The sequence below is a fragment of the Chaetodon trifascialis genome, chromosome 9 (assembly GCF_039877785.1).
Source record: "Chaetodon trifascialis isolate fChaTrf1 chromosome 9, fChaTrf1.hap1, whole genome shotgun sequence".
In the NCBI taxonomy this organism is placed as follows: Eukaryota; Metazoa; Chordata; class Actinopteri; order Chaetodontiformes; family Chaetodontidae; genus Chaetodon; species Chaetodon trifascialis.
In genome coordinates this window covers 25,032,673-25,047,728 of record NC_092064.1, presented here as the reverse complement: position 1 = coordinate 25,047,728, position 15,056 = coordinate 25,032,673, and the positions used below count along the sequence as shown (strand labels likewise).

Sequence of the window (15,056 nt, the reverse complement as noted above, 5' to 3'; positions counted from 1 at the left end):
TTGGTAACAGTGCTCTGTCCTCATTACACTTAACTAAGCGTCTCTACCTGAAAGACAGCTAAGCACCTTCCTGAGTGTAACCACTGCAGACAAACAATGTGCCTGTCTCTCGAGTGATGATGAAAGGAATTTGTTTACCAATCTGCCAAGCTACCATGAGTAGCGTGTAATTTGTACAGGAGGTGAAAGTTGAAACTTATTGAGCAGAATTCTTCCCAGGCACTGTCAGACAGATGAGCCCATATGGTGAAAGCTTTATGAATTTCGTCGCGTAAAACATCTTTACAGCACTTAAACGTTTGGATTATTTGCTATATCCCATGCTACTTTAGCTTTACATAACATTACATGGTGATAATAAGCAGTGTTGTTCCAAAAATAATTGCCCATGACATAGTAATGTTATATAAGCAAAGACTAAGAAAATATTTTTCTAGTTTCTTTAATGATGCATGATGATAAAGTTTCACTTATCACCTTCACTTCAGAACATAAATGGAAAAAAAATGTAGACAATACAAATATAAAACACGGGTTGCTTTTGTGGATGTTGAAGAATTAATAACATACTAAGCTTTTATAGTTGTGATATTTGTATTCATGTTTTCTTGTCTCTTCTGACATCGCATGTCATGACAGGGTATGGTATAAATTAACTATACTACTTGCATTTGCATATTCACCACATTTCATCTTATACTTCCTGTCTCCATGGTTAGAGTAAATAATCATCATGCTATCAGTGTTACTCCATCATACTACCTATCTAACCTGCTGTTTCCTTGCTTTACCCCCTCATGCTATCAGTGGCTGGGACAAAAAGCAAAGCGAAAGGTGAGTTATTGCCTCCATTTTCTTGCTGCATGATTTATGTCGCACACAGTTCCCAATAAACAATGTTTGGATCGCCCTTTTATCTCCCCCGCAAGCCCAGGAAGCATTAACATACACTGCTTGCTGCAAAGTGTTGTGGGCATTTTTTCTTTCTTTTTTTTTTAATTTCTCCAGGAGAGGTTTGCTGAACATGCTTACTCTTTATGAAGTCATATGGGTCTCAATATTAATGAATGCAAACAGAAGGACACACAAATGTAGTTTGTGATGTATATATAAATGACTCTTTCCACAAGAATATTTTTCAGTGCACACAAAAATATGTATCATTGTATATAAATATTAAGAAATGTACGTATAGAAAAGGTTCACAAATACACAAAATATTTCTTGTTTTAAATAAATGCAAGAGGAAAACACAAATACACATGTAGAAGTATTTGCAATTTCCCTCAGAAACATATTTTGATGTTGTTATGTTTATGTATAGACTGTTGAGCATGCATTTACAGTACAAGCTGCTCGTCATGTGTGAATGTCAGTGCATTTGTGTGGGGGTGTTTTGAGACTACCCTGCCACGGCTCAATTCACAAATACATTTTTTCCAGATCATCAGTTGTCTCCAGTCACACGAGTGTAGATTTGAGAGGAACATCATCAAACAGCTGCTGATGGCGCTAGCTAACTCAGTGATGTGGCATTTAACACTAGCATTAGCTAACAAGTTAGCTTTCCAATGCCAACAGACAACCAAGGATCATTAGCTAACTAGCTAGCATTCAGATGTGAAACATACGTAATCATGCACGACGCAGAAGAATTATCTCTTACCTGTTGAGAACAGCTACCAGATGCCATGGTGACCTCCAGCAGCTGTTTGATGTCCATCCTCGTGTTTTAATTCATCACTCAAATTTAACTTATGTGATTGGCTGAAAAGGAAGGAGACATCTGAGAGGCTACAGATAATTTTCTTTAAAAAAAAATGGCATTCGAGAATAAATGTTTTTGAGAAAAATTGCAAATACTGTTAAGTGCATATATTATTTGTTGTTTTCCATTACATTTATTGAAAATAAGAAATATTTATGTGAATCAGAAATGTGTTGGGGTTTGTTTGTTTGTTTCTTTTACATTTATATTCAACACTTTAGATACAAAAAGTATAAACAACTATATTTTGTGTGCATCGAAAGATATTTTTATGGAGAAAGTCATTTGAATGTAAATCATGAATCCTTCTGTGTTGATTTTCATTAATATCAAGACCCATCTGATCCCATAGCTGTTTCTCAGATACAGCCTGATTCACGTATGTGTAGTCTCACATGTTCACACCAGGGAGCTGCCCGCCTCACCCAGTCATGCTTTTCCTCTATTTGGCCACTGTGCAGCTCCAATGGAGCAGCTGGGGGTTGTTCCTGGTTCAAGGACACCTCAGGGAGGAGAGTTTCTCATTTGCTTTCCCAACCCAGATTTTCCAGACATACTGTGCAGCCCTGTGCACTGAGCTTCTGGTCATAAGCCTGCTTCTCTTTATTTTTAGTTTACTGCTACCCTTCAGTAGTTAATGCTTTGTCCTGATATTTGGTGGTCTAAGTATTCACTTCATTGCCCACTGAACCTGATCTGTCGCCTAATAATTTGTCATTTTCAGATTCACTATGCACTGAATGGAGAAATCCAGCACTAACAGTGTTTCTATTTCTTCCTTCTGCCGCTCACCCATGAATACTGCAGTATTTTTGATGATTTACAGGCCGTTTCTCTTTCTTTCAAATTGGTTATGCATTTTCTGCTATTGCTCATCTTCTTGCTGGCTGATGCTATTGTAGCATCTGGACATCAATACCCAGTGTCTCAGTAACTCTGCCTGTATGGTTACTGATGCCACGGTTGCTGTTGTTAGCGACGGTTTCTGTAAAAAATTGTATTTGTCCTTGTTTGTTTGACCCGTTGGAAATTTTAGGAGCCTACCTTTGTCTTTCCTGTCTTCAAATTCTTCTTGTCAAAATCTAGCTCTCTAACATGTCAACAAGTCTCCCCCCCCCCCCTTATTTTGAAAATGCAGTGTTGTCTAATTACAGAAGTAATTAGGGGTCTAGTTTTTAATTAACAGAAGATACACATTCACCATCCGTAACTCCTGATATCTAGTTCAACATTAAGAAGCATTTTTCAATGACACTCTAATTACAGTTAATAACTTTTATTAATAACAATGAAGATAATGAACAGAACTACATGTATCAGTCTTGAATATTGATTAATGGATTTTGTCAGCTTCCCTATCGCATGCTAACAATTGCTATGTCATTCGTGGAGTGACTGTTGAAAAACAAAAGTAAGCTCCAGAAGACAGGATAATAATCAGCCTGGCAGCTGTCATTATAATGGAAAACATACCTCTGGATTTATTTACCAGGACCTTCCAAATACATGTATTTGCTCCCTGAAGGCTCACCTGAGTCTACGCTTTGACCAGGGCCAGTGCAGAGAGTAGGAGAATAATTCATTAAAAGGTAGATATTGTGTAAATAGACTAAAAAGAGGGCAAACTGCTTCATGAGAGAACCGTTCATGGCCACCCCAAATTCATGTTTTTCAGAAATACCAAGGCAACTTTTAATAGTGATTTTTTTTTTTGCCAAGCAAATATGGGACTGTAGTGGTATACCATAATATGGCAGATGTAAAACATAACCCTGTAATAATAAAGGTTGTTTGTGTAATTTTATGTAACTTTAATGAAGGGCATGTTCAGTCAGATTGAATGTGAATTGAACAAATAACCCTTACCCTTTCAAATAAAGTGTGTCTGACAGAAGTTATGTTACGTTTAAAGAGGACGGGGCAAGGATTCTGAGTAGTGATAAAGTTTCATTGAGCATCAGAAACAGCAACACATTTCTGACCACATCATTCAATGGACTCTGTGGAGTGGGAAGATGAATGCATGCATCTCACAGAACAGTCCTTGGAAGTAATGTTTGAAGAGCATGTGGTAACTAGTCTCATTCATTCCCACCTTTCGTCACCTCAACATTTTAAAGGAAATCCATACCTGTGGTTATTGCGAAAATATGCCACATAAATCACAATCAAGCTTGTGTTCCACTGTATTCCCATTGATTAAAGCATTTATCAGTCTGTTAGCAGTCTCGTGAGCTGGGTTGATCACTGTGAGGAGCATTTCTTGTCTCACTGCTGCCATTGTCACTTTGTAGACTCTGTACTCTTAATATACTGCCAGTTCATCAGCGTGGAGCAGAATGCTTGAAAGCACCAGGATTTACCAAAAAAAAAAAAAAAAAACCAACATAATCCCAAAGTTCATTTGAGGCACATCACATGTACTGTCTTGTCTTGTAAGTAACACCAGTTGAACGTGTAATTTCCTGTTTCACGTGGAGACAGTACTGTAGCTCTGACCCACTTTCTGAAGCTGATGTATTACCACTTTCCTCTTTCTTTTCTTGCGCAGCAGAAAAAAAAACACTGCTAAGAGTTTCCCCCAGCTGGGATATTTATTGCCAGTTCTGTTGATTGTCCACCCCCTTCCTTCCCCCTGCATCCCCCACTGTGGCAAATCACAGGGGAAGACTGCGCTCAGTACCACCCCTGAGTCAAGGGAGATTCACTTTTTGCTCAGGTGCTACTCAGTAACAGGCACCAAATGTCCTTTTTGATGGAGGGTAAAGCTGACAGACAGCTCACTCTGTCTTGGTTATTTCCTTTCTAACAGGCTTCATCGGGCTCTGTAACAGCTCAATCAACTGACTGCATCATTTAAGATCACGCTATCGGTGCCGACAATGAATACAATACGGAGCTGATACACGGTGGTTGTGTGGTGGTGGGTCATCGCAGTATGTGCATTGTGCCTGTCTGATCTGCTGTGAACTGCTCTTGTTTACAACTGACAGAAGCACTGTAGAAAACCACTATCATCCCACTGCAGATAACGGATGCATGCAGTTGAATGTGCCCTGATAAGACACCTATTTAATGCAAGAAAGATTTGCATTTGATTCTGCAAAAAGCATCCAGGAGCCATTTGCACCTGGAATTAAAAGAGTAGTTGAGGTAGAAACTACAGCTGGATTGAGTCTGAATGCATTTTAGCTCATGAGTGACCTCCACGTATATTGTGTCCTGTGGCCTCTTTGAATTTGTATTTTATTACCAGATGCGGATGGGGTGTTGGAGAGAGTGACATGGAGTGCATTACTAATCTGGGCAAAAGTAATCACAGCCTTTGCTTTTACCATAATTACATATGGATTTTCTATGACTGAATGAATTGCATATTGGAAAGCCTGTATAGTAAGATTTCAAATGTTCCCTGTTGATTTTAAATTGTGACATTATCTACAGCTGAATATGTTCGCACCAGTAGTTGTACAGTTTTCAAACATGCATCACTTTGGACAGGTAATTTACAGATTAGCTTCAGTTAATGGATCAGATTTAGAGCTAATTAGCTGCTGCCCTTAAATAGTTGCTTAAATCTCTGCAATCAACTAGGCTGATAGCTGTTAAAATGGCACAGCTTATTGAGTGCCTCAGATCAGCAGGTTCACCATAAAACATGAGAAGCATTTCTGCTTAAATTACACTGTCAGTGTAAATGATTGTTTTTGGTGACAGATATGACCTTTCAGTCATTAAAGAAATAAATCACGTGAAATATGCTTTTCATATAGGACTGTTCAGAAAAGGTCAATCAAGGTGAAGACAATCAGATATGATGTGGTTACTTCACGGGCCAGTTGATAAAAGCAGCCTGTTGTATCTACTCTCACAAGCATTCACTTACAGAGCATTTCCTTTATCAGCCCTTACCGTTTAAGGTAGTTAATGAATGTGTCGGCAAGCATATTTTATCCAGATATTATTCAAATGACGGGTGTGGTCATATTCATCATGCTGTGTGCATCACCTCTCTGCAGTCTTATCTTTTAATGTGCCTGTGTGCATGTGTGTAGTTTACATACTGTGCTTAGCTTTTTAATGTTTTACTTTCAAAACACTAAGGTCTTTGTAGCTTCTTGTTCTGTGAAGAAACACATATTTTGCCATTTTGACATAATTTCCTCCCTTGCCCTACTCACATGACCTTCATATGTTTTATCACATGTCCCAAATAAATGCACAATCAGTACCAGCTACTAACAAAGCTATTGCAATCTCAAGACTATTTAAAATTATGACAGATAGTAACCACTGAAGAGTTTGCACCCATTAGTATTCTGCCTTCTTGCAGCATCAAGCCTGAATTTTTTGAAGGGGTCTCATTTGGGCTCTAGTGAATGGAACATGTTGTTTACATGATATGATTCCAAGAGAGTGTTGGTGCACTCCAGTAACATACAGTATGGAATATTAATATGCTGAGAAATTCGCATTTTGCTACTAGCAGATAGAATAGAATCAGGGCTGCCTTTAAAAGCACATTTTGTCAAATACACTTGTGTTATGCACTTGTTATTATAGTAATTTTACTCAATAAAATATGATAAGAATTCGACTTTATTCACACCACAGGCTCAATATAGTTAGATTTTAGTGTAGTCGAGTAGGGATGGCCTAGTTTAGTAGATTCCTTTAACCATTGTGTGAACTGGTTTAAGTGTTTCAGAATGGAGGGTTGCATGTATTCATTTTCAGTAGTCCTCCACAGAAGGGCGTTAATCTAATCCACTTCACTCCCTTTGAAGGAGCAGTGTTGTTAGTGTTGCCAGGAAGACCACACAAATGGTATACTAAGCAATAATATCAATACTACTGTGGAGAACCATGTGACAGGGGGCCATTATCTGGACAGCCCGAGACAGACACTCTCAGGCCGGGTTGTGGCTCTGTCTGAGCTGCTGCATTTGTGGTTGAGAACTACTCTGCCTTCATCAATTTTTGATCACATTTTTACCAGTTTTCTTGTACAGATACACGTAGAGTTATCCTTAGCTCCTGTGAATCTCCTGTGAATGAGTTTCATGTGTGCATTTCTCTCAGAGAGGAATCACTTTTTGGACACAAATTTAAAGCTGCAAAAACAGTCAAACTAAGTCTTTGAAACACTGTAGGAACAGACTGAGGCTATCACTCCTGAATCCAGTGTGGCTCTGACACATGTCTGACAATGCCCTATTGATAATGCTGAATCAAAGTGAAGAGCTCAGGGGATCTGCTGTACATTATTATTTTTTTAATATTATTAGAATTTCAAGTCAGTGCTGTAGAGCAAAGTACACCTATGGTTGACCTAGCAAGTGATACAGATACAAAATGCAGTAGCTAGATTTACTAATCAGCTACAGTTACTTACAGGCAGTACTTATTGTACAAAGGCAAGATTGAAATGGTGCCACGTCACCTGTACGTTCTACTTTCATACCAAAATTAAATCAACATTTTATCTACAAGAGCATACTGTATTTAAACACACTGCTTTAGAGCTGCACTACTTGAACAGTTGGAAAGAATTTGGGCTAAAATAAACATCAGCTCTTCAGTCCAGGGGAATACTGAAACCAATGCTGTGGCACCATTGAAATAAAGATTTTTTTTTTTTTTCAACCATTCTGCACCATCAGCATGATGATATACTCACGGGTGTGCTTTCATGGCATGAATAAAGCTACTCTGAAAAGGTTTGTCCCAATTAGATGGTCCTGGATTGTGCTGTGAAAAATGAGAAGCTGCCAATTTTCAGCTCGTGTGACTGTTGTAAATTCATCCTTGATCAGATTTAAACCTGTTTCATGTTAAAGTTGAAGCTGTTAAATCTGACTGTTAAAGTTAGATTTTCTTCAAACAGAAAGAAACTCCCTTACCTCCATGTTTGCCAGTTAAGCCCAGCATGTTTGCGCTGTTACAGCTCCCAAGGTGCAGATTTTATCACAGAGGCTGGTTTGATTTAAACAGATTCACCTGGATTTCATTATAACTTCACAATACTGTTGTTTGCAGCGATGTGACGATATAAAAGATGAAAACATCCTGAAACATCCTGGTATGTTTGTTATAAAGGAACACCTGAGCGTAACTTGGAAGCATACACACTTTTGGCCTCACAGATTTGAATTTATCTCATGTTAAATTTTCATTGTTCCCTTTGCTCTGCAGTAACCTTATTAGAAGGTATAATAAAAAAAATGAATTAATGCATTAATCTACAATTATTTCCCTTGACATATCTGCTATTTTCAGAGTGGCTTTATTGTAGACCCACACTTAATGTGTTGTGTAACTGTACAGTATTTATTGTTCTAGCATTAGCATTAAAAAAAAGTACTAACAGGTACTTCAGATATTACTACTGACGCAATGAACATTATTTCTGCCGACAGAAGTGGAAAAAGTTCCTGCCACAATAAATGCAACAGAAATAATTAGAATTTCATAAAAGGCTTTTTTGTTCAGATGAGATTTTAGAGGTGATTTTAAAGGATGATGCCGATTCAGTAGTCTGAGCTCGTCTGGCAGGACATTTCGCAGGTGTCCTGACAGTGAAATCCAGTCATCTTTCATCTTGAGCCTAGACTTAGCAACTGCCAAGGGCCCTGCCTGTGGTGTCAAAGCTGCACTCTGACTCATGAGGGGCCAAAAGGTCAGAGACATCGCTGAGGGCAAGGCCTTGACAAGCCATAAAAGCTATCAATACAATCTCGACGACAGTTAAAAAAAATTGAATGAAAAAAATGAGTGGTTGCCAAATGTGGGTGCATTATGGCTCCTTCTCTCAGTCCTGGCCAAAAGCCTTGCTGGATGTTACACTGATTCCCTTCTTGTTTGCTAAAACAGATGAAAGCTGTACAATCTGCACAGCATACAACACTCTCCATCCCTAGACCCTCGATAGAAGACATGGCAGTTGTAAGACAAGAAGATGTATAAGCACATAGGACTCTCTGCATGAGTAGAGCAATTAGATTTTGGCAGGATTACCAGTGCCACCCTACATTTAAGCCTGAACTGAAGATCATAATCAGGTTTGAAAAGCATTGACAAGAACTTCAGATTTTCCAGAGATTGACTACTGAATATTCTGGGATAAGTAGTCCACAACCCCAGCTGAGCTTGTTTTAACTGGCATGCAGTAGCTGCTTATCACTGCCACAAAACAAAACTGGTCCCAGGATTGAACCTTAGTGTATGCCACATATAACTAATCTATAATTATAACTCATCTGGATATGCTCTCATATTACAATTACAATTAGTCCTTTAGCTGACGCTTTTATCCAAAGCAACATACACATGAATTCACACACTGATGACGCAGCATTGGGGGCAGTTTTGGAGTTCAGTATCTTGCCCAAGGATACTTCTGCATGTGGACTGTGGATATATGAAATGATGCCTGAGCAGGATGTTGTCAGTGCTGGAGAAACTGTCAGATTTGAAAATATCTCATTTCCTTGTTTATTTAGGAGCACACGTGTTAGCAAAGTAAATCTAATTTGTCATGAGAAGACTTCCTTTGAAATGATTTTCTCCAGAATCGTTGAGAAAAAAACTAATGATACATAGGTCTTTCTTTCGTGGGGAAGGTTGAGTCAAGGTTAGGAGGCTGTAATGGATTGTAAAGTAACACAACCAATCGTGCAGGAGTTATTTACATCAAAGAGTGGAGATGGTTTTTAACCTGTGAATATGTGCTGGTGGATGTGTCATATGTGACAAAGTGTCTCTTAGTTCTTGAGGAGAAAGTAGCTTAGCTTAGCAAGGGCAAGTCATCACAACACGAGGAGTAACACTGAGAATCCAACAGGATGTTAAGAGCAAAATATAAGCCACGCTTTTACAAACTTCACGCTGAGTCAGAACAGAGAATTGTCTGTATTTGTCTCACATGGGAGACAGCAAGCTCCATTATTTCTTGTTCTCTCCACCAAGGAATATGCACCACAAGAGGCCTCAAGTTTTAATTAAATGGAATATTTATACACTGCGGATGTTCAACTTCCTTCTCTCTCAACATGCTGGCAAATAGGGCACAGAGTTTAGAGTTAGCCAATTAATTACAATTTTGTCAAGTCACAGCAATTTCAGTGATTAATTACTATGTTCTCAAGAGTATATTGTCTGTTTAAATACCTTGTGAGTATTAATGATAGATATTTGATTTTCTATGCCAAACTTTCAGTATTCAGCTTCACGGTATTTACTGTGTACACAAATTGAGGGTTTGTTTTTTTAGATTTGACAATCTTTTGCAGACAGCTGTGAAAATGTGTCATTTTTGACATTCTGGCTTTCTGAGATTCAACATAAATGTTAATCTACTTCAAACAATGGGGAAAAAAAATGTAGATAAAAGTAATTTTAAGTGCTTGTAAATTACACATTACTTGTTCTATTTGCAAGAAAACTTGTCGGACTACTTTGGGGAGGAATGCGTTGAAATCTGTCTTGTATGTGCATGAAACATTGAAACAAGAATTTAAGACTTTCATTTATTCATATTTTTGTCTTACCGTTTAGTTTTAGTGGCATAATTCAAATAATTGTCTTGAAATTATTTTCACAAGTGAGAAATATTCATGTCTGTTATAAATGATAAAATATATGTAGAGTAATGAAGATTGAAAATGACAATGCAACGCCAACAAATCCATTTCAGACAGTTTTCAGAGTTATGTGATTTATAGCGAGCTTGATTGTAGAATTATTATATGGCATTTGTCATTGGGACCCACTATGTGATGTTGCAGTGACTCATTAGCATGCAGAAGGGAGCTCCGCATGTCCAACATCTCTATTTGCAAAGAAGCCCTTGTAAAATCAAGCACCAGAGGTGAACCTGTGGTTTGATAAACTGCCTGGAATTCATCTCATATGAAAATTAATAATCATTATTACTCCGTAATGAATGGAGGCATCGGCTACTTCTTGAACTATTTTCTGAGTTATTTGTTTTCTTTTTATCCCGCCTGCAGTTTACAGTTTATTCTGCAGTGGTGTGCTTGACTGCTCTCCAGCCATTCATCAAGGCACTGCTTTCCATTATTTGGTGCAGTCAGCTGAAACTGAGAAAGGCTTTTGGGGTGGTATGGCTCATTCTTCCTTGCACTAACTCTCTGTTCTCGTCAACAGAGATGTTCCTAGTATTTTTCACCTTACGCCCTGGATCCGTGGTCATTAGACGAGCCAGTGAAATTATATATGCAGCGCGGTTCTCAAATGATTTTTTTCCATCAGACCTGGTTTCCTGTGATTTTCCATGAGTATCATATAGAAACAGAACCAAAAGATTTTCACATCATCAATAATGATAAAGCACTCCACTTGCATTCATCAACTAACCCTATTAATCCTCCTTTTAAGTACAGTCATAAAGATTTCTATCTTCCTCATATTCACATTTTCTAGATACCCAGAAGATTCACAAAATCAATAGCCTAAGTATCATATTCTTGGCTTCTAATATTGTCAGACTCAGATTCCATCAGGCTACGGTCTGAGCTGCAGTCTGATAACAGCTTGAAGAGAGGCTGGTTGAGATGAAATGAAATAGTTTATCGTTAATGCACACTCAACAGCTAGCCACTCTGAACATCTGTATTCATATTTATACTCTACACCTGCTGCACAGACCTTATCTCATGCTAAAAATGTATAGAGACGAAGAGGACACGACGCCTGGCTTGTGCTTTAGCAGATGTCTGTTCCTGTGGTTCCCCTTTAAAATCTAATCATCAAATATTTGTGTTTACAATGAAGAGCCAATCCTCTCTGCCCCATTTACATTTCTACCTAATTTCAGCTGTGCAGGTAAATATTTGATTCATGAGGCAGTGTCACTTGATTCTGCATGAAAGTTAATGTCACAGTGGAGAGATGTGTCAGCAGCATTCTGACTGTGTGAAGCACAGCAAACAACTTGACTAATCTCGTGTGTGCTGACATTGTGACTGATGATCAGTGTGCTGTGGCCCACCTGAATGTGGACCATAATCTCCAAGCTCAGGGTGATATTGCCAGTTTCAGCTTTCACTGGAGTGGGCTCTGCTTCAGCACTAAAAAAAGAAAAGCTCTCAGATCCATGTGACTGTCATAAAAAAAACATTGTGAAAGGGGAAAACACTGCCAAGGGACCTATTACAGCTTTAAGAGTTAGGCTCATAAGCAGGCTGATGTTGGAAATGTTTTGATTAAAAACACATACACTCACAATCAAAAAAATAAATAAATTGAAAGGCTTGGATTTTAATCAATTTAGTCAAATTTTTATGTAAATATTAGTTCATTTTCAGTTTGGTGTTCATCATTCCATGTTTTTATTCTTCACCTTCCTTTCTGAGAAGCTGCAGGGAGTCTGGATTAGAAGAGAGAGAAACACTGAGGCGACCCCTCTCATACTGAATTTTTCCTTTACTATAGCCCTTCATGATATTCATGGATTAAAGGAGGACAGTTGCCAGCCTGAAAAAAGCAAACGCTAATGGTATTCATGTTTCAGACGGTGCCAGCTACTTTCATCAAGATATCTCAGGTTACTCAATCCTCACCTCAACTATTTGCTTTCATGGCAGGCAGGTTGCATGCTGTCTACTGTAAATGTTAAAATGTGCAAGCACTCAATCTGCAGCTGGCCTTGACTGAAAATAAGTAGCTCCCTCTCATTCGGTATAATACATCGAAGCGCTGGAAGAAGAATACAGCAATACCCAGTATCCAAGCCCTTTAACCGACAGAGCTGATACGCTTTGTGTTTAAGGGATGGCCTATCCACCCCTAAGTCATATTGCAAACGTGCAGGTTTACTCCTCATTCCATCACTGCACTTCACTGAGTCATCTTGGATCATCATTGGAGCAGACAACCTTCATACCTCCAGTACATCTCTCAGAACTGTTTGTTCCCTCTCACTGGGTTTGTTTTTATAGGGAAACACAGCGATAGCTCAGCATAATCTGTACTTTTATCTAGAAGCTTTTATTGCATCTTTCCTTACTTACAGTATTTATTGTTTATTTACTGTTAAATCCACTTTTTTATTATTATTCCAATGTCATCATTTTTGCTTCTAGTTAAATAAGACAATGCTAGTGAAAATTTGTGCAGTGTGAGTTAGAAATGCGCAAACAGGAAGTGGTTTTCTGTTTTATTTAAAGCGTCTCTGATTTTATCATTTCTCTGCTTTGTTACCTGCACCAAGTATGTTTTCGGTCCGGTTTGTTAGTTTGCTTGTCTGTTTGTCAGCAGGAATATGGAGAAATTACTGGCCTGATTTTCATGAAGTTTGGTGGAAGGGTGTAGCATGGGCCAAGAAGAACCCTTTTGGGGTGGATTCACACGTTAATGTTCAACATACTATAATGTAGTGCCACTACATCTTCTTCTTTTTTTATTTTGTACAAAAAGTGCCACAAGTCACACAAGTTAATTAAACACGTTGTAGAATATCCCTCCTCGTCACACACCAGAACATGTGCTTCTTTAAAGTGAGGTCACTGTATAGGGTAGCGTCCTTGGAGCAGTTTGTGGTTCAGTGACTTTCTAGAATATTGTTTGGCACTGAACTGTAGAGGTAAGCCTGACCGCCCTCCAATCACCATCTCAAAAAAAATGAAATACACTCTGTAGTTGGCACTGGGGATTATGTTTCCACAAAAAGGACAGCATTTGCCACACTCTAGACTGCTACAGAATGTCAAGACAGTGGAATTTCATGAATGTATTAGGTGAAGCCAGTTAGCTGCAGTGCACACTAACTTGTACTGACACTTCTGAAGCTGTACTTCTGAAGAAGCACATTTGAAGATTTCTGTATTCTCAGTGAAATTAGTCTTTCCGCATACCCCCCATTTACACATACATATCTACTGCATGCATTGAGAGGTAAGAGCACAGTGCAGCACATTTGTAGTAAGTTTGAGTTTCCAGTTCAGTTGGCAGTTTGGCAGAGATAATGATTCCAGCCACCCCTCAGTCACCAGCTCACAGCTGGACCACCCCCTACTGTCAGTGCCGAGGAATCGAACCGGTGACCTTTCGGTTACTGACTGGCCTCTTTAACCTCTGCATCCTGACTCTGACTCTGTGAACACCCTTAATGGCGTGACAGGCATAACTAAAAGCAATTTCAACAACAGCTTATTGCTAAAGCAATCCTGCATATCCAACCAAGGCAGAACCTGAGGGATTCAGAGTTATATTCATTACTGTTGAGATTTCACTTTTTTCATTGCATTTCTGTGAATAGTGAGCTTTATACACCTGAGACAGACAGCAGATACTAGAGAGACAGTGGGGTACATGATGTGACAAAAAAGTTGAAAATTATGCAGGAACTGACAACAACACCTACACATGGTACCCCCCACACAAAGCATCACGTCCATTTCCCTTTTTGTTATGACATGCATTGCTGGTTTTGTTGGTCTGCCTAGCTGCCATCCAGCCAGCTGCATTTGAATTATTGTTATGGTGTTTGTTGATGCGGTGGGTGTAATAAGCAGATAAGTAATGTGCACTGTTTAAATTCCCATTACTATTTATAGTCAGCCTCACCTTCACCTCTTGCTGACAGTGGTCTCCATCAGGACAATCGAGGTCAAGAAAGGTCCATAGACCTTTGGCTGTCCCAGCCTCCTCTGCTTCCCCATTTGAGCTAGACTAATGAGGCAGACAGCTGCTCCCTTAGTTGAAATGTCCCTGTGGTGAACTGTACCTGGGAGAGGCAGAGACAATGTCACCTTCACATTCAGGCACATTACAAGAGGAAAACAAAGCAGACCTGTGAAATCAAGAGAAAACATGCACAAAGATTAGCTTTTGGGCAGTGAAATGCTCCCAGGCAAATATGCCACATCCAGCTTCATGCATGAAGTCAAGGGTTCTAACACAGTTGTTGTTTACTGTTGTTGTTGTCGTCCTTAAAGGGGCTGGTTTGGTCAGGCTCATATTAGCCTACACTTTGTCTTCTGACAAGTCCCCACAATAAGAACATTGGTTTTAGACATCTGTTTCAGAAACTTGGCAGAGTTCAATAAAACACAGGCTGGATAGAAATGCTTCTGCAATGTAATTAGGGGACTTTGCTGAGACGACAAGTACAAATGTGGAATAAGAAGGTAAAATCCAGCAAGGCTGGGTGATTAGGCCTCATTTGGATGTCTTCTGCACACTGTGACGAGCGGCTGTTTCAGGGCAAGGCAGTCGTTCGGATCGAAGGCCCACAGTGTCTAGGATTATGTGTCAATTTACCACA

General features: G+C 39.1%; 1 protein-coding gene across 4 annotated transcripts in view; it reads left to right on the top strand.

Moving 5' to 3' along the window:
- LOC139336788 (cell adhesion molecule 2-like) overlaps positions 1 to 15,056 on the top strand; it is a 129,181-nt gene that overhangs the window by 87,425 nt on the left and 26,700 nt on the right. For 2 of the 4 annotated variants that reach the window (XM_070971022.1, XM_070971023.1), the window contains exon 2: positions 808 to 834. The exons of the other annotated variants lie outside the window; for them this stretch is intronic. In XM_070971022.1, coding sequence (XP_070827123.1) covers positions 808 to 834 — 27 coding nt within the window. The remainder of the gene's footprint in view (positions 1 to 807; positions 835 to 15,056) is intronic. 4 annotated transcript variants of the gene reach the window in all.